General features: G+C 36.8%; 1 protein-coding gene across 1 annotated transcript in view; it reads right to left on the bottom strand.

The window, feature by feature from the left end:
- Positions 1–18,915, bottom strand: part of LOC139696476 (platelet-activating factor acetylhydrolase 2, cytoplasmic-like) — a 99,043-nt gene that overhangs the window by 35,770 nt on the left and 44,358 nt on the right. The window contains exons 2-4 of the mRNA XM_071595260.1: positions 6,321–6,636; positions 1,691–1,788; positions 134–245 (exon numbers count right to left, since the gene is read on the bottom strand). Coding sequence (XP_071451361.1) covers positions 134–245; positions 1,691–1,788; positions 6,321–6,387 — 277 coding nt within the window. The 5' untranslated portion in view covers positions 6,388–6,636. The remainder of the gene's footprint in view (positions 1–133; positions 246–1,690; positions 1,789–6,320; positions 6,637–18,915) is intronic.

Below are 18,915 nucleotides of genomic sequence, written 5' to 3'. Positions count from 1 at the left end.
AAGAATAATGCGCGAAAATTTGCATACTAATAAAGCAACTCTTAGCATTATCGAAAACTCTTCTTAGCTCCAGTGGGCCATTTTTTCAGTGAGTATACTTGTTATTCATGTTTATTATCGAGATGCGACTTACCTAAGATTAATTTCATGTACTGCGCAGATGGTGGATTGAGATTCAGTGAGTCAACCATTCCGTCGTAGTATTCCTTTTCCATGAACCATTTTGGCCAATGCTGTTTATGTGCCTGAAATTAAAAAATAATGATGAATGTAATTGGGAGAAAAAAAAACGTTAAGTTATACTTACGTGGGCTGTCCAGAAAGTAACTTCCGTTTGCGTGTATCGTGCGAAGTAGTGGGGTAGCCGAATGTTCGCCGTGTTGACACGCACACTAGGGCAGTACGCCTCGAACTGCAGTGGTTGGAAGGCCGTGTCACTAGTTGTTTGCTTATACGTGTGGTAGTGAGTCAAAATAAACAATGCAATTGGAAATCCCTCGAATGTGAAATTTGTTTGGTGATAAGGTTTTTATTGGCAAAAAACTTCAAAGCTGTTGACATTCTTCGGAAAATTTTTGCTGTGCACGGACGAAGTGATGACTGACGTATTGTGCGTCAGAGGTGTTTTTCGTTCAAAAGTGAACGGACAATTTTCCATAATTATGACAGAAGTGGCCGGCCGTCTGTAGTGAACAATCAACTGCTCCAGAAAATTGACGAAAAAGTTCGTCATAACTGGCGTTTTCTGGCGATATCTGAGATCTTTATAGTATTTTGCACAGATTTCTAGGAGTCTGTGATTATTATTATTATTAAAACTTTCATCTGCAGATGGACAATGCCAGGTGGCACACAAGTCCCAAGTCCTATAATCAAACTTGTCTTGGAAAAAAATAACATGGCATTTTTCATGGACTCCTGACTAAAATGTTAGGCTACCACAAGTTTTGTACCCGTCTTGATGAGGATCTCCTATATGCCGTCATCGGTGGACTCCGAACCCACGCGGAAGAATTTACATATATGCTGAGGGAATTTCTAAACTACGACTTCTTAACTCGTAGTTCATAGATATGGCAAATACTTAATTCTGTTAAGCGAGTATGTGGAAAAAATTCTAGAAATGCGCACTTTGAGATGTAAATAATAATTTTTTTTATCTATTCCATGGTTTTTTATACCATAATGGAGGTTACTTTATGGACAGCCCTCGTATATTGCCACTCGATAAAGATATTGAATGTAATTGTCGCTATATATTATCAATCCAGTTTCTGAACCAGTTTTTACCCTCTACGATATAATCTATAGTCTTGATTAGTGAAGTTACATATATCGTTTCATTTCATATTCATTCAAATTTCTCTCGACCTTTGAAAATAAACAATGAACTCTCAATGTCCTCTTAAAAATATTTTCTAATTCTCCCTTCCGTTACCATATGAATACTTAGTTACATTGACCGGGTATATTCTTAATAGTAAGAGGATAGCCACGCTAGGAGAAGAAGTGATATTTTTTTATGAAACATGAACTGTTTCCCTTGATAAATTCGATTTTTCATTCAATATAACTGAACTTGTTAGCCGAGATAAATGTGCTGAACGTAGATTAGAGATGTAGAGACAGTTATGCTAGAGTTGTTGTTGGGAAGGGTGCTTCAGCATAATCATGCTCAATGAGTAATTACCTTTGCATCGCGTAAAGACGTTGGGTAGTGCAACCTGATGAAACATCCGGAAGCTGAACTTCCGGTCATCACGTCGACGCAGCCGACAACATATGGACCTAAAATATTGAAAAATTAGGTATAATAGTGTTTGATATTTTTCAGAGCAATAATGGCATGATTACTTGTTTGTGAGCCAATCAAAAGTGTATATGGGTATTCACTTTGACCTTTTTTCAGTTATTCATAATGGATACAAAATTAATTAGTGTAGGTATGCATTTGAATATTTGCATCATATTACTTCTTGCATGATGAGAAACTTTTGAGTTCTTAGAAAAGTATAGATTGCTGGTTTATGATACACAATTTAAAAAAGCAGAATAAATTCCAAATAGCAATTTTATACTCGCTTAGTCATTAAATAATGTTCACAGAGCCACTGGTCACTTAGGCATTGACATTTTTCGTGACTACTCACAAGAAATAGGCTTGCTAGAAAAAACAACTCCCAAGTAATTTATCCCCACTTTCTTAATGACGTGAACCCCTATAAATATCTTAACATTAAGACGGTGGAATGAAGTTTTCATTCCTGACGCCTATGGATTCAACCCATCTTACAAAAAAACGATGAATAATTCAAACTTCACGCTCATACCCTTCCTGTGTAGTCCCCTGACTTCATGAGCCTATTTAAAAAATATCGTATTAGCGAAAGGGAGTGAGCATTTGCAAACTTAGTGCGTGGTACTCTTTTCCGCTTTCGATGAGCCTTGAGCCCTTAAATTCCTTAGATTCCACTCATGTCTCCAGTCACTTTGCATGCGCCTTGCACTTTTGTGCAGTCATCCATGGGGCATTGTGTCAAACGAAAGAAGTCTCGTAAGCTCCGTCTTTATTCAAATTAAGCATGTATTTTCATCGAACACGTCGCAGTCGCAATTACCAAACTTCCCGTGCATTTGTTTTTCTTTACTAGCATATTAGAAATAGTAATATCGTAGTCATAAAACGATGTCATAATATGTGATATCATTTGTAAAATATAAATAATTTGATATGTTTTGAGTAGTATCGCTAACGCTTAGCTTCACGAGTTTTGGACTGTTTTTGTGGTTATGCATTAAAATCGCAATAGGAACTTATCATTCACGATATCGCACTCTTGGAAAACTGGTAACAAGCAAATTTTTATCTTTATTCATATTATATTCCTAACGTTATTTTTCCTTGCACATTTTTTCTATATATGCTTGTCAGAATATGTCTGCATGTAACCTTTCATTCCTTGTTGCTATATATTAAATATATAGTAATAGTACTTTTATTAATAGTACGTTTCTATTCTTATAATTTAGCGCAGAAATCTAATTACATGTTTAATTGCTAGCTTAGCGTGTTATATATGTATATATATATATATATATATATATATATATATATATATGTGTGTGTGTGTGTGTGTATTCACAAGGTTGAGGGAGTTGATGAGAGGGACGCTGAGTAAGGATGTTAAGAAAAGACTTGTAAAAACTTTGATATGGAGCGTAGCTAAGCTATGTGCGGCGCGGAAACGTGGTCATTGAAGCAGGAGGATAGACGTAGACTGGAGGCTTTTGAAATGTGGGTGTGGAGAAGAATGGAGAAGGTGAAATGGACAGATAAGAAAACAAATGAGGAAGTACTTGGTATGGTGGGCGAAGAGAGGGGTTTGTTGGGAGAAATCCTATGGAGGCAGGAAAAGTGGATGAAGGGGGTATTGACCAGCAGCGGGGTGTTGAAGACTATAATAGAGGGGAAAATGTTGGGCAAAAGAGGAAAGGGAAGGAACAGGATAGGGATGCCGGACGGGATGAAGGGAGGAAGAAAGTACTCAGAGATGAAGAGGGACCTCACGTAGAGTAGGATACTGGATTATGTGTTTGTTAGGAGTCACAAAATATTTATTTAGTAGCTGTGTCCATCCGAAAACCTACCTTAAACGGTAGATTGCCTAATAATAATATATATATGTATAAATATATATATATATATATATATATATATATATATATATATATATATATATATATATATATATATATATATATACACACACTCGTATGTGAAATATAGGTTTCATCCATTTGACTCCAGTATTGCATCAGCGATAACTGTTGTCAACAAAAACGTTCAGTCCACCAATGGCATCGATGGAGATAACACGCGACTCCGTATTGAGATTTTGCTTTCAGCACATATCAGATCGTCATCCGAGGCCTGTGTACGACAGAAGGCCTACGGAGAGTCTGTTCCTATCTATTTCACAGTTTGAAAAGGTTTTAAAATGTTTAAAATGGGGAGGGGGATCAATATCAAAGGAAGGTGGACCCGGAGCTCTCGTACGGAAGTAAACATTAGCACTTCTACTGCCACTGTCAGAGATTACCGTAGAATAACTGTAAGAATGCTATCAGAAATATTTATTAAAATTTCCATTGATTGCAACCCACACCTTGGTAACGGAAAAAGTGTGTATAAGATGTATTTATTGATAAGCGCTTGGTTCAGCGAAGTCGCGAATATCTCGCGAAAATCAATTCGAAGTGTGTTCCTCATCATTACTAAGCCATTAAGTGACTCAATTAAATCAATTAATTTTCGTGTCTTAGGGTTAATGAACTAGTATATCTGATTTTAAATTAATATGAAGATGAAATTCTCGTTAATTTATCAATTAGTCTATTTCATGAGACAATGGAGATCCTTATCTCTTGATTAGTAATTAACTTTTTTCTATTCGAAGATTTGAAAAATATTGTTTCAGACTTCGACGTCTATGATTTATAGCTTTACTTTCTACAAACTGAATGAAGCAACTTAACTTTGGGCCGCCCAATCTAAACCATCTGCAACTGGCAAACTCAACATATTGGATCAGCGCTGCAATTGGTACATAATCAAAACTCAAAGAGAGCTATTTCATCTCATGAATGTTGCGGTTCAAGGTAAGCCACCGCATAATTTAAGCGGTCAATACCGTATTTCAGGTCCCAACAGGAGGTCGATAACCATGACCTTTTTCAAGGCATAGTTTTTCTCATTCCTGGCGTACATGCTACGATGATGATGTGGTCTTATACTTCAATTATCGCTAGTATGAACAGAACACGAATACGAATGTATGTTTACGAAAAAAATTTGCAGCAATAGATAAACCGGCCAAAATCAAACTTGGTCTTTAATTTCGATCCAAGTTCCAGGTGGCTGATACGTCATCAGCTTCGCACAAGCTGTGATTTTTCGAGACCAATATTTCCTCGGTAACCACAGGAAAAGAAAATTACCCACTACCCTGATGCTGAATTACGATCTACAGTACTCAATACCTTTTTCAACTCTTCAATCGGGTTTGTTTCTGTTGTTTTAATCATTATTGAATCTTCGTAATTTGTATAATGACTGTTGTAGTCAGACTAATTTGCTCGAGGGCTCACTGAAACTATACCGAGCTAAAATAAATTATTGCGTTTTAACATTGAGTGACATTTAAAACGTATTCATCAAATATCCCAACTCCTGTGGTAATTTCGACTTTTGGAGAACTCTAATCTTTATATTATTCAATAGAGGATAGACTGCTAGTCTCAAATATAGTCATTTCGTCAGTTTTTATAATATCTTAAGTCTTTTAAGGAGTAGCATGATTAGTTTTCCATAAGGTTTCATTGGTTTTAATCTTACGAGGGCATAGCAAGACACCGTTTGCTACTCACAAAATATGGATGAAAAATGGAGGGCAGTACGAGTGTATCTAAATACTAGGAGAAGCCTTAAAGTTACCCTTGTTGATGAACCTGAAGCCAAGCGGCTATTCTAAGTATTTTCCTTTTAAAGGAAGGTGAATATGGCTGTCGTGATACCTTTTTTGATGGATTAAGGTTATAAACATTAATATACTTGAAATCTTACCTTAGGAACTAGCATACGTTGCTCTTTTATCTTACCCTTTTCTTTATTGATATAGCTCCAGTAAGGTGCAAATGACCTCAGTCGTCGAGGCTTCTATTAAATAACGCTTTTTTAAAAAAACGCGAGATTCGCAAATTTCATCAACGCTACCCTTCTTCAGCGATGGCCTTTGAAATATCGGCAGTTATTAAGATCTTAACTGGTGTAAAACCATAGATGACTTCCCCATGCATCATACGCGATGAAAATACGACGTATGTAACCTACTTCAAATCCCAATTTTCACTAAACTCTCGTACATTCAAGCCTCCTTTATTTCTTCTTTCTATTCAACAATTCCAACTGCTCTTCCATAGTTTTTCTTATGAAACGATTCTCCACATCCACATCCCCTCTCGAACCACCCGATTACGTAATGTAATACTTCGAGTATTTTTGCCTCTACTCTCGGTTGTAGTCGATTCCATCGTTGTCTTTATCATTACTTTTGCGAATAGAATTTATTTTTCCCTCACTCTTCCGATTATTTTCAAGTATAATCAATCTTCCATATGTCACTTACACGTGTTCTAATTCCGAGCCGTCCAGAGCCATGACAATATTATTAAAATAACAGTACCACCGTAGATGTAATAATTATGGAAAATGGGGAAAATATGAGAGTGAGCTGACGATACGCCGTGATGATCGTACGTACCCTTCGGAAGAGGCAACCTTCGGGGATTCCACCACCGTATATTCTTGGTCTTCTTTCCCTGCCCCATGGCCCTTTGGTGAAGGTACTCTCACACTCTCAGTAGACTTTTTCACCGCGAGAAGCCGTCTCCGCGAAAAATCAAAAGGGGGCGGTCACCCGCCACCACTTGGTCACTACACCCACTTTTCGCAGTTAACGCTCCCTCCGAAATTGATGCTAGTTCTTCCTCGCACTAGCCACGTCCCTCCCTCCTGCGGTGTGGCTTGGGCACGGTTTCCGCGTTTTCAGACCGAGATGTTGTCAAGTCCGTGGATACCTATCAAAGAAAGAGTAGGATTACCAGTTAATAATAATTGTAACAGATATTTTCAGGACTATTATGTATTTAAAAGAAAGAACTGATTATATACCAATTTAGTCGCGTAAAATTTAGTTTTCAAGTTATATCTGAAAGATAATGACAATAAGCTCGTGTCAATCAAAGAACACCAAGGAACTCTTAGAAAAGATATATCTAAATTTCATTACATCAAGTTTCATATTTTAGGGTTTTTCGTTGAATTCACTGCAAATTATTTCTCCGTTAATGGATAAATTAGTGCAACACGTACTTTTTTCTCGTTTTGATGCCAAATAACTGTGCTCTTTTATTTTAATTATTTTTATCGATTTCTTTGTGTGTATTGTTAGAGGTATGTAAAGCCGTCGTCAAAGTCGACAGTTTATTCGAAACATGAATACATTTTTAAACTTTCTTTCACGCGTAAAAATGTTTTTTTGAAGATTCAGAACCAAGAAAGCATGCACAGTAGATTGAATTTAAAAATACTTGTACGATTTTCAAGCAAAATAAGGGGATATCAAAACCTACCTTTCGGTGTAGAATAGCAATTGTAATCATGTTCTTGCTAACCTTTGACCACCTTAATGTATGATGATTCATTACTTTTTAAGTTTCCATACAGATTACGAGTAAAATTGAAACCAAGAGCTCTCCGCCCTTTTACGTCCTTTTCTAATCAGTGTTTATTTACCCACACCCTGATAGTATCCCTGTTTTACGCCCTTCTTAGTTTGTCCTATAAACTTGTGCCTTTGTCTTCCTTACGGGATATTCTCTTCGCCTGTCTCTTCTATTTGTTTATAAGCAAGTAGTACGAGGTCTGTTCAAAAAGTATCGCAAATTTTGAATTTCCGCGGGTTGCGTTAATTTGATTTTCGATTTTTTTGTGACGTTATGTTGACCCTTATTTTTCTCACTTATGCCGAAAAGTTCGACCATTTTGAATATTCCGTTAATTGTTGACACCTGTTTGTTTTGCTTGGACGTGTTCTGGCTTGTCTTCGATTTTTGCCTGTTCCGAAAAATGGATCAAAAAATTTGTATCAAAATTTGTGGGAAAAACGAAATTAAATGTGCGGACGCATTCCGAATGTTAACTGTGGCATATGGAGAAGCCACCTTGGACCGAAGCAACGTTTATCGGTGGTACAAAATGTTCTCAAAGGGCCGAGGAGATGTGAACGACGAAGAGCGTGCCGGACGCCCGAGCACGACAAGAACAGACGAAAACATTGATGAAGTGAAGAAAATAGTATTGGCCAATCGTCTAATCACCGTTATAGAAATTGCTGAGGACCTAAACATATCGATCGATTGGCTCGTGCCAGGCGATTTTTAACAATGATTTGGACATGACACGAGTCGCCGCGAAATTCGTACCGAAATTGCTCAATTTCGACCAAAAACAGCAACACATTAACATTGCTAATGAGGTTTTGGACTCTGTCCACTACGAAACAAATTTGCTCCAAAGGGTCATAACTGATAACTAATCATTTGTTTATGGTTATGACGTGGAAACTAAAGCTCAATCATCCCAATGGAAGCTGCAGCACGAACCAAGACCGAAAAAAGCGCGCCAAGTTCGGTCGAAGTGAAAGTTCTGCTTACAGTTTTCTTCGATTACAGGGGGGTGGTGCATCATGAGTTCTTGCCACCGGGTAGAACGGTAAATAAACGGAATATTACCTGCAAGTTATGCGCAATTTGCCCGAAGCAATCTGCCACAAACGCCCGGATTTGTGGAAGAACAAAAGTTGGCTTTTGCACCATGACAACACCTCTGCTCACACATCATTACTTGTGCTTGAATTTTTGGCCAAAAACAACACACTAATGTTACTGCATCCACCGTATTCCCCAGATCTGGCCCCCAGTGATTTTTTTTCTTGTTCCGGAAACTGAAGAGGTCCATGAAAGGACGTAGCTACGCTACGATTGACGAGATAAAGACGGCATCGAAGGAGGAGCTGGACAAAATCACAAAAAATGATTTTTTGAACTGCTTCGAGGATTGCAAAAAACGTCGACACCAGTGTATAATATCTAATGGGGATTACTTTGAAGGGGCAAAAAATATATTCATGAATTAATGAATAATTTTTGAAAAAACACAAAAGTCGTGATACTTTTTGAATAGACCTCGTATGTTCCTAACTTATCTTCCATTTTGACTCAAAGTGTGTCCAATGCCTAGTTCTTCTTTGCCATGGAGTTATCCACATGATTCTTTCATCTTCTGCTCTTCTATTTACTTCCCCGTTTCTCATTTCGTCTGTTCATTTAATCTTCAGCATTCTCCTGAAGCATCATGTCCCTGATCCGTAGAGTGCCATGATCCATGAGGGAGTTTTGACAAACTTCTTCCTTATTTGAAGTCTCAGGTTATTTGAAGATAGTAGTTGCCCCTTGTTCATGAACGCCTCCTTAATTTGACCTATTCTCGCTTCATGGTCCGTTGAAGTTCTTCCATCTCAAGTTATAATGTTGCACAAATAGACGAAGGATTCCACTAGCTATAGTTTCACTCATCGAATTGTGATATCTGTCTTCAGGTCTTCTCTTCCGCATTCAAGAATTTTCATTTTCTTCTTGCATTTACATAGTCACAGTTCACATTATATTATACATCGTCTAGAAATACGTTGGAGAGTGCTAGTAAGATTTCGTAATTCCTCTCCATTTCCTTTGTTTATCTTACTTCTATTTTCCTTCCGTTTTACATTTGCGTAGTGGCTGCCTTATGCTTGTAGAGGAGATGGATTATTCTTCTGTGGCTGTAGTCTATTCAAAGCGATTCTGGAATCTTGAACACCTTGTTTCTATTCGACTTCGTCGAAGGACTTCTCTAAGTCCGCGAATGCCACTTATAATAGATTGTTTACGCGTGTAATATTTTTGGCGACTTTGTGTTTTGTCGATTCCTGGTGCTTGTTCCTCAGATATTTTAAGGCTCTACCGAATGCACCTCCTCGGGCCCATCCGTTTTCTTTTATCACTCTTTCTTCCGTAATTATCCAAGTTCAAGTGACTTGGGATCTTGGTTGAGTTCTTCAATGTATTCCTTCCGTATCTTCCCAAGGTCTTAATTTTCTATTAGTACCTTTCCATTAACATCTCGGACGTGATGGTATTTTGTTTATCTTTCTCCGAATTGTCTCGTCACCAGTTAATAAGCCGCTCAACTTTTTCTCTTCATTATTTTGGTAGGAACATTGTATCCACTTCTCCTTGGCCTTCTTGCAACCTTGTTTGACTTGTTTCAGCAAATTCTGATTGAGGGTTTTCTCAATGTTATTTCTGGTATTCTTGTATTTTCTTCTTGCTTCTATGAGATCCCTTATTTGAGCTGTTATCCGTGACTGTTTAGATTTCGGCGCCTCAATAACGAGTTCCACATCTGCAACTATGATGTTTCTCATTTCTTCTTTCCATCGTCTTGGAAGGACGATATATCGATGAATAATAAATTTTCATTTTATTGATTATCGATTTCTCCATTCATTGCAGTTATTTTAGATAATAAGGGCACTTGCTCCAACACTTAGATTTATTAATTATTGAAACTTTCTCCATCAGGAGTATTTTTCAGAATTGTCCCCAGAGTGGTAATTTACTTCTATCAAGGTGTTAAATGAATGAGAATGTTGTAAAATGTACTCATGAAAACCATGGAAAATTCCGAGCGGCTGAGTTCTTTGGCGCATGCCCAAGTTTTCTATTTGAATAATGAATCTCGTATAGCGCTCCCTCTTTCCATAACGTTTGAATTATGGCTCGAGCACCACTGAAGTTGAAGAATGGACAAAGTTATAAATATTCAACGCTAAAGACTTACGGACTGAAAGGTCGTCTTATTGAAAGATTCTTTGCGTGGTTTTTACATTTGTTTTTCTGACATATGCTGACTCAGTTAATGGCTGCGTGTCAGCAAATGTTGATTTGATTGGTCCATCGATTGAGTTATCAAGTAGATGTAGATAATATCCCCTGAGTTTATTCTACATTTAATGTTTATGGCGTTGACTTAATGATGATGTTTAACATTAACGCATCAGGCTTTTATTGTGAAAAGAATTCATTCTAAGGATATTCATGTCATTGTAAAACATGATAGAAGTAATTTCAGTGGAATATTTTACTCAAATTATATCTGACAGGCTTGTTGAACTTCAATGTTACCTCCTGTTGATCAAGTTTAGATTTGGATATATCTGACAATGCCGAGGTATCTTTTGCTTCCATGATAGGAAGAACTCTTGTATTCCAAATTTAACCATCCATAGGTCTGAAGTCTATAAATATTACTTTCTTGTGAAAATCAGCTTCTTTCCTGTCTCAATTTAAATGTTATGCCAACCACTTTATCTCAGTAATTCGCCTGAAACAGGCTACCATAAATGACGTCGACTGCGTTAACTAGCGCCGTCTATCATTATGATAGACCCAGCCCTGTCAATGAACGGTTTCTAAATAAAAACCAATTTGCAAAAATAATTTCCTGTTTATAATATTTTTATTTCCTTAGAAAATACCTAATTTTGAAAAATCACTGGGAAAATTGGGCAGTCATGGCTTTGATTGGCTTATTGAATCAACTATGATCATGAAGCGTCTAATTACGCAAACATTTAATTTACATGAAAATTAAGTATATAGGAAATTTATGGAAGAATAATTTACGCTTTCTTGCTCCACTATCTACATTCCAATGAATAACTCATTGTATGTAACAGGATGTTTGAAAAGAGGGTGCGAGGCATTGGTGGTCTATTAGAATATAGGTCTTCGGGTATGAAATTATAGTTGCTCATTATTCAAGTGTCTTCATATAAATTCAGTTCGTATAATATTTCTTTCCCAGTCGCATGGACTTCTTATACAGAAAAATACTACTCCCCGGTCATAGTATTTTCTCTAAGGAGCTTAACGACTCAGGAAAACAGGAAGGGATAAATCTTAATTTTCCTTCGGCTCAATAAGTAGCGGTTTTTACAAGCCGTCAATCCTCGCTCCTTCTTCGAAATAATTCATCTCCGTCCGCATTGCTTCCTTAACGGGACCTCTTTAGGCCTTCGATGAATAATTTCCCTTGATATGCATTAAAATAAGGCGAAGAAAATCCTTTCTTCTCCTTTATCCTTCTTCCTGCGACGGATAAGACCCTCTCATTTTACTTTTCCCAAACCACTCATCCATGTCACCGCGATTCTTTCCGTGTCATCACAAGTGCCATAAAAGTACCACCCAAGCCGTCTGTTTAACAGGTCCTCAACGCCTTCCTACGTGCAGTAGTGACAAATGACTCGCCGCGCTGCTTAATACCCAAGGACACTGCGTATCCCGTCACCTTGACAACGAGGAATCTCCCAGTCTCCATTCTTTTGTTTGTAAGCTTCGTGAAGAATTTTCGGTATTCATTCTAAAATATATTTTGTTAGATATCTACCCATAGCGTAATTACGTATGTGAATCCTGAAATGATCACGCATTACCCTATAGAAATATGGGTCGGATCGATTAAGGGAAATGATTCTCCACACAGCCAAAGCGCAGAAAATAACTTTAATCACTCCTGTTACAGTGTTGGGCCTTAAGCGCTACGTCAATGACGTTGTTGCGTCATTAACGGTCTCTTTCGTCAATGACGTTGTTGCTTCATTGATGGTTTTTTTTTCGTTTTTCACATATCGTTGAGCCTATACTGAACAGCATTTAATTCAGTTTCTAAAAAAATATTTTTTGTGGTTTACCATATGATAGAAATTTTTATCGAGGCACCAAAAGCGTTTTCTTTGAATAATATTTCTCGCAAACACCGTATTTACTCTAAAAGATAAGCAGGCCAGTTAGAATTGTAGAAAATGAAGAATCTGCTTTACCGTAACCAAGGAGCAAGGTAAAAATGTCGATAATAATTATCAAGTCACGCGAAAAATTAAACGTCTCGGACGCATATGAAAGCATAATATTTTCGTGAAATTTCGGTTTACTTGGTAATGGAAATCATTCTTAAATCATGTTTGTTTATAAAAACCAAATATTTCATCTATCGCCTTGTTCAGAGTAAAGCTATTCATAATTTACTTTTTGTGCAATAAACACTTCTGTTGGTGATCACAACCTTAATTTGTATGAATTTATTCTCATATTTCCGGTTAAAACTCTTTAATAGTGGCTCAAACTTTTGAGATAATTGCACAAGAGGCGTAACGCTGTTTTCTCATGGAGGGGTTCGATTTTCTCCATTCCAAAAAGTTCTGCATATTTTTCGTTCTCGCAGCATAAACTGGAGTTTAAGAGAATATGTTTATGAAAAAACATCATTAACACTCATAGGCATTGTCTAATGGATATAAATTTTCGACTTTACGATATGAACTCTTGTCCTATAAAATCAGCATGTGATAAAAGCCGGAGAAAAAAGTGCGTGTGTCATCAACTTGGTTGACGTCGACATGGATTAGGAATAAGTGAGATCTTGAACTTTCTTATCATTTATTCTTGATCTTCATTGCATATTTGAAAAAAATGGCACCCCTTGCCAATTTTAATTATATAAAACCACACGATAATAGTAAATTTTTAATTATATGTAGATATTCATTTTAATTTTTACACCGTTTTCACTCATCTTTACCAATTTCATTCATTGAAAATGAAATTAGTAACCAGCAGAAAAAAAATCGTGGTTTTTTTCTCTTATAATTCCTCATTTTATTTATTTTAAGTTTTCATATTTACCAATCGACAACTTTGAGTAAATGCCTGTATCTTGTGGTGTATTTATTAGTTTAGTCCACAATACTTTCTGAAGTATTTCTAGTCAACCTGAATGACTATACTCGGATTTTCTCAGTTTGAATTCTCTCAAGTAGGGTGCTTTATCAGCACGCAACTACAAGTTGGATTTGTGACATAAATTACATGTTAGCCTCCGTTTCTATTATAATAAGTCATCATATAAATGCTAGTAATTGATACTTTACTGGGATTAAAGAAAAAATTCCATAAATTAAGGTACATTCGCAAACAAACATTTGATAAACTCGGTCAATAATTACTTACATTTGAATCTGACTGTGAATGTGGCATGATATTTTATATGTATTAAGAATATCTTGCGAGTCCTAACAGAATCCTCAGTTTGACATTTTGAGAGATTTGTTTTCGTTTTAATGTCTCTGAAAAAGAACTGAGACATAATTAAGTTTTGAAGGTTTCAGGCTACGAAAAATGAAACATTAGAATTTAACTGCATGGAGACAAATACTACCACTATTTATGCGAATAAGTTGAGTTGGCCGATTTAACATTTTCAATTGATACGCCCAAATATATTCACCATCTCACCCTCTATTTAATGACGGTAACTTGATGAACAATAAGTATTTGGGAAAATATCTATGTTGAAATGAAATTCATGGAGTTGGTAAATACATGTACAGTACCTGTATATGAAATCCGGTTACTGAATTTCTTTTGCTTTGTAATGTGATATCAATATTTAAACACACTCTATATGTATATATATATATATATATATATATATATATATATATATATATATATATATTCCAAATTTTGGCACGCGTACGATGAACAACTCCCATTACAATTTACCAAGGTGGTAAATTGTAATGGGAGTATTGAGGCGAATTGCTAAAGAAATGTCCATGATCTGGTTTCCTTTTTTCAAACCTGCTGCTAACTCGTCCTATGAATCACTTCATGATTTGTAATTGTTCGCGAAATTCTGCCCTCAAACTTGAATGTCAGTTGCGCCACTGGAGAGAAAGTAGTGGCATTAATAATTTACTAGTGACAAACTGGTAACTATTGGTATTCGTTAAACTCTGCCTATGTTTTATGAATAATTATAAAGTTTCACATTTGTTTCAACTCTTGCTGTAATTATTTCCTTCCTATTGTTATTTCAGTAGAAAGTACGCACAAAACTTTCATCGTCTATTGCAGAGAAATCATTGTGGACACAGAATATTTGTCTTCAGGAATGATTATTATATCTGGTTATAAATTCCATGCGATCATTCTCTATATGTATATTTATCACTGTTACGTATTACTACGAGCATGTCAATTGTGTGTTGTAAACTTGTCGTTTTATTTGTTAGCGTAATAAGAAGACGTATTTTAGATAATCAAAGAAAAAAGCGTTTTTATTTGGTTGAATTCCGCATTTGTGGAACTAAAAAATTTTCTGAAAGCTAAGATGTGCATTTTAAAATGAATTCTCGTGCATGCATGAAATTTTATCCAAATCTGTATTCCATCGTGGTCAGTAATTATGGTTATATGTTATTCCGAAAAGGGGCATTATTTTATTGCAATAAATATAACTCGCATGCAGTCAGTCAGTACTTTATGTCTAGTCGGACAATGCTGTGATGTCATACGTAATATAATCGTATGACGTAAACACCCGTGTACAGATATATTCTAGTTTAGTCACTAAATGTAAGACTGCATGCTCCAAAAACTCTCCAAAGCATTAGTTCGGTTAGGAAGGGAGATCAAGTTTATATTTTCGTGTGCACGTGTAATCAGCTTAGTACAACGTGACTTCGACATGAATGAGGTGTTAGAATGGTTCCTTTTCTTCCAAACAAGCTCCTGAGTTTTGATAGATATCCATACGAGAGCCTGAATCAATTAATGGTCTTACTGCTATTTTATAACATTCGCCCAGGACTACTTTTATATCAAGAAGTGACTCTGTTTTGCTATGGCTTTCAATCAGGTTTTTGTTTTAAATAGTTAGGTATGTTTTTTCTTTAAAGAGCTTAGTATAAAATTATAAATAATATTTAAAAACAGGAAAAGTACCACCATCAATATCAGAATGCAAAGCTATGCCTAATCTTAAAAATTGAGAAAAACACAAACTCATGTGATTTAATCGAAGGATGAAATTGATTCTGCTGAATAATTTTTCGAAATACAAGAATATCATTATTTTTTGCCAAGTGAAATGAAAGATTTCAACTGCGATGCAAAATAGAATATCTCCAACAGTACGCATCAGCCATCACTCCATTTTCAGTCTCGAATATTCTCACTGCGTTCAAAATATCCACGCACACAACATAGCCACACGTTTTTACGACTGGGCACTTAGAGCCAATATGATCTCCCGAGCACGCAACTGCAATACCCACGAATGTTTTGATTTATTTAAGGCGATAAGGATGTGGAGGTCGGGTGTGCCGAGGCCCAGGTAATTTGGAAAAGTTCCAAAGAATATCGAATCCGACCATTTCCCAAGGTCTATCGTATTTGTCTGGCGCAGGAAAGGTTGGCTCCTGAACGCAACATCATCACTCCACGGATTATTCTCCGCGTCATTCTAAACCAAATTTTTTTACAGAATTTCGCGATTATAAGACGGACTGATTCGCAAGTCCTTGCCTGTCATTCTGCAGACTCGGAGTTCTGTTCAAGCAATCTTTTCTCTGATCTGTTGAGACATTATCAACTCTTATTCTTTATTCATTCTTAGTCATTTTCAATTGTTTATTTTTGTTGATGAAATAAAAACAATGTCCGAATCAGGGAATAACCGAAAGGATGCTGGAATTAATATTTCCGCTCATTTTAGTTAATTTCATTGTCATTATTTGTTTTTAAGTAATTAGCATAGCTGTCTTAATTAGATTTCTTCCTGTTTATGTCGTTTCCTTGTGGCTAATGTAAGATTTAATAGCCATAGAGTCTCTTTTTCTTCTCCATGAGAGTTAAGCAATTAGTCCCATTACCTTAATCAGTTATGTCTAAGTTTGGGATAAACGGGTGGTGAAGTTATTAAACTATATATGTATAAATATACAGGTATATGTTTAATACGTATTTAATTAAAAATATAACGCATATATTATACACACTATTATACATGTATAATATATAATAATATATTAATTATGTGGTGTATTCTGTACATACATTATTTAATTATCTAATATATTATACATTGTATAATAAATAAATCATTTTGTTTGTATTATATCAAACACTTCATTCGTTGGACATAGTTACTATTTTTTAATATATTTAGCAGTTAAATGTGTTATTTGTCAGTTGGACGACTTATGTGGAATTATTGTTCTACAGAAAAATGTTTGCAGATATTATTATAGGTAATTTACCCGATAAAGTAGGGTTTCGATGGTCTCAGGCTACACAACGGTGCAGCGATAATTCCCTTGACTCTCCCACAAACACAACCTGGCGTCGGATTTAGATAAACATGTTGGATTGAGTGAAAGGAGGAAGGAAATAGTAAATGACAGCTGTTCTATTCATTTTCGAGGGCTGTGCAGAAAGTAACGTATGTTTGCAAGTAGCGAACCAAGTGGTGGGACAGCCGAATGTTTGCTCTATTGAAACACGCACTAGGGTAGTGCGCCTCGATTTGCAGTATTTGGTAGGGTAGCGCTTGTCTTTTGTACAGTAGCGAGTCAAAATGATCAATACAATTTGAAATTCCGCAAAATGTAAAAACCGTTTAGTGATGAGGTTTTTACTAGCAATCAACTTCAAAACTGCTGACATTAATTGGGAAATTTGTACTGTGCACCAACTAAGTGACAGTGTTGTGCGTCAGTGGTGTAGTTAGTCTAAAAGTGAACGAAAAAATGTTTATGAAGTCCAAGAACTGGTCGCCCGTCGGTTCATCCGTCACAAGGCTACACCGACCACTGCGGTCCTCGTCGTGAACAGTGGTGCGACCATTTTTAAACTGAATCCACCATTGCCTCACTCTGTCTTCACTCATTATTCCGTCTCCGTACACTTCACAAAGTTGCCTATGAATTTCAATTGGTTTGTGTTTTTTTGTCAGTAAAAAGCTATTCACAGATCGCACTTCACAACACACGGGATTTTCTATTACTGCGCACATTTTAATAGTTCGCAGTGAGCTAAGTACTAGTTCGTAGAAGAACCACAGTCTGCACAATACTACAGCAGGATGTGTACTGAGTGTAGGGACGTTTATACACCAAGATGCCCTACCCAAAGCAACGCTTGGCCGAAACGTAAGTTTCTTTCTTGACAGCCCTCGTATTTTTATAGAAAATTGCAAATATAGGAGAATGCGATTAAATCCGTCCCGTCGAATATTATCAGATTATTGACTTATTTCTTATTTTGAATTCCGTGTATGATATTAGGTATTTCGTAAATCAGAGTCATATTTCCCGGGTATATTTAGAAGTTTGAAATTTTTTTAAAGAGCCGAAGTTGCCAGATTCATAGAGTTTCCACATCCTTGACATTTGTAGAGATAATGAGGGCCGGAAGCGTATATAATACGATTCCCGATGACATAAACGTAGGGGTGTCGGATGAAAGTTCCGCAGTTTTCATCGCGAGAATCCTTCCTCGAAAGACAATCGTTGAGAACCGCATTCCATCGGTGCACGACCATGTAGCGTGCGAGCAGACGTATGCATCCTGATCGTACCCAGTGCCCGTCCGGAATTGTGTAACGGGATGCGGGAGCGCTCCCGTGTTATCACCTACACACCTGTAGCCCTCCCCCAAGGCACATACCTCTCCGACGGCGCGCCGAAGGGCGTTTGATTTCGGAGCGACTTACGATCCGTTCGATGATCCGGTTACGGCGCAGAGTGTCTGTGCACACACCGGCGAGGTTGACGACCATCGTCTCTCCGCGGTCTGGGAAACGCCGCGAGCGGGCCAATGTCAAGGCGAACCTACTTAACCGCTCGGATCTCTCGCGTGTGTTGCGCAAAGTGTTCATTCGTGTGAAGGTGAACAGCCCTCTCTTAAGCGCGCCGTTTCCACGAGGGACATATTTTTTTTCAAGTGGAAACGGGTGCTTCGAAATAAATCCAAAAGAAATGCATGTATCATTGGCAGTAAGTTAATTTTCCTTGCATGAGGTTAAATAAGGTCCTACATAAAGAGTAATTCTATCTGATTGGTCTAATTGGTATTATCATGGATAATAGTGTATTTAGCATGAAATGATTTCTTCTAACGAATGCATTCCCCCTGCATTCCGTGTCAAGGATCAACGGAGAACTGGTATTTTCACGCTATGAAAACTAATTTCATGTATGTCAAACCGAACGTGATGCCTACTTTCGATTTCTCAATCAAGTGCATTTCAAATTAATTATATTTTTACGAGGGCTTTTCGTCATAACTATAAATCAACCTTAATTATGGTCGGTATTCGTTACAAACGATATTTGATTATAATTATGT

This window comes from Hetaerina americana, unplaced genomic scaffold, assembly GCF_022747635.1.
Source record: "Hetaerina americana unplaced genomic scaffold, ioHetAmer1.1.p SCAF_7, whole genome shotgun sequence".
Taxonomy (NCBI): domain Eukaryota; kingdom Metazoa; phylum Arthropoda; class Insecta; order Odonata; family Calopterygidae; genus Hetaerina; species Hetaerina americana.
The sequence above is the reverse complement of the archived record's forward strand: the minus strand, read 5'-3'. Positions and strand labels throughout refer to the sequence as shown.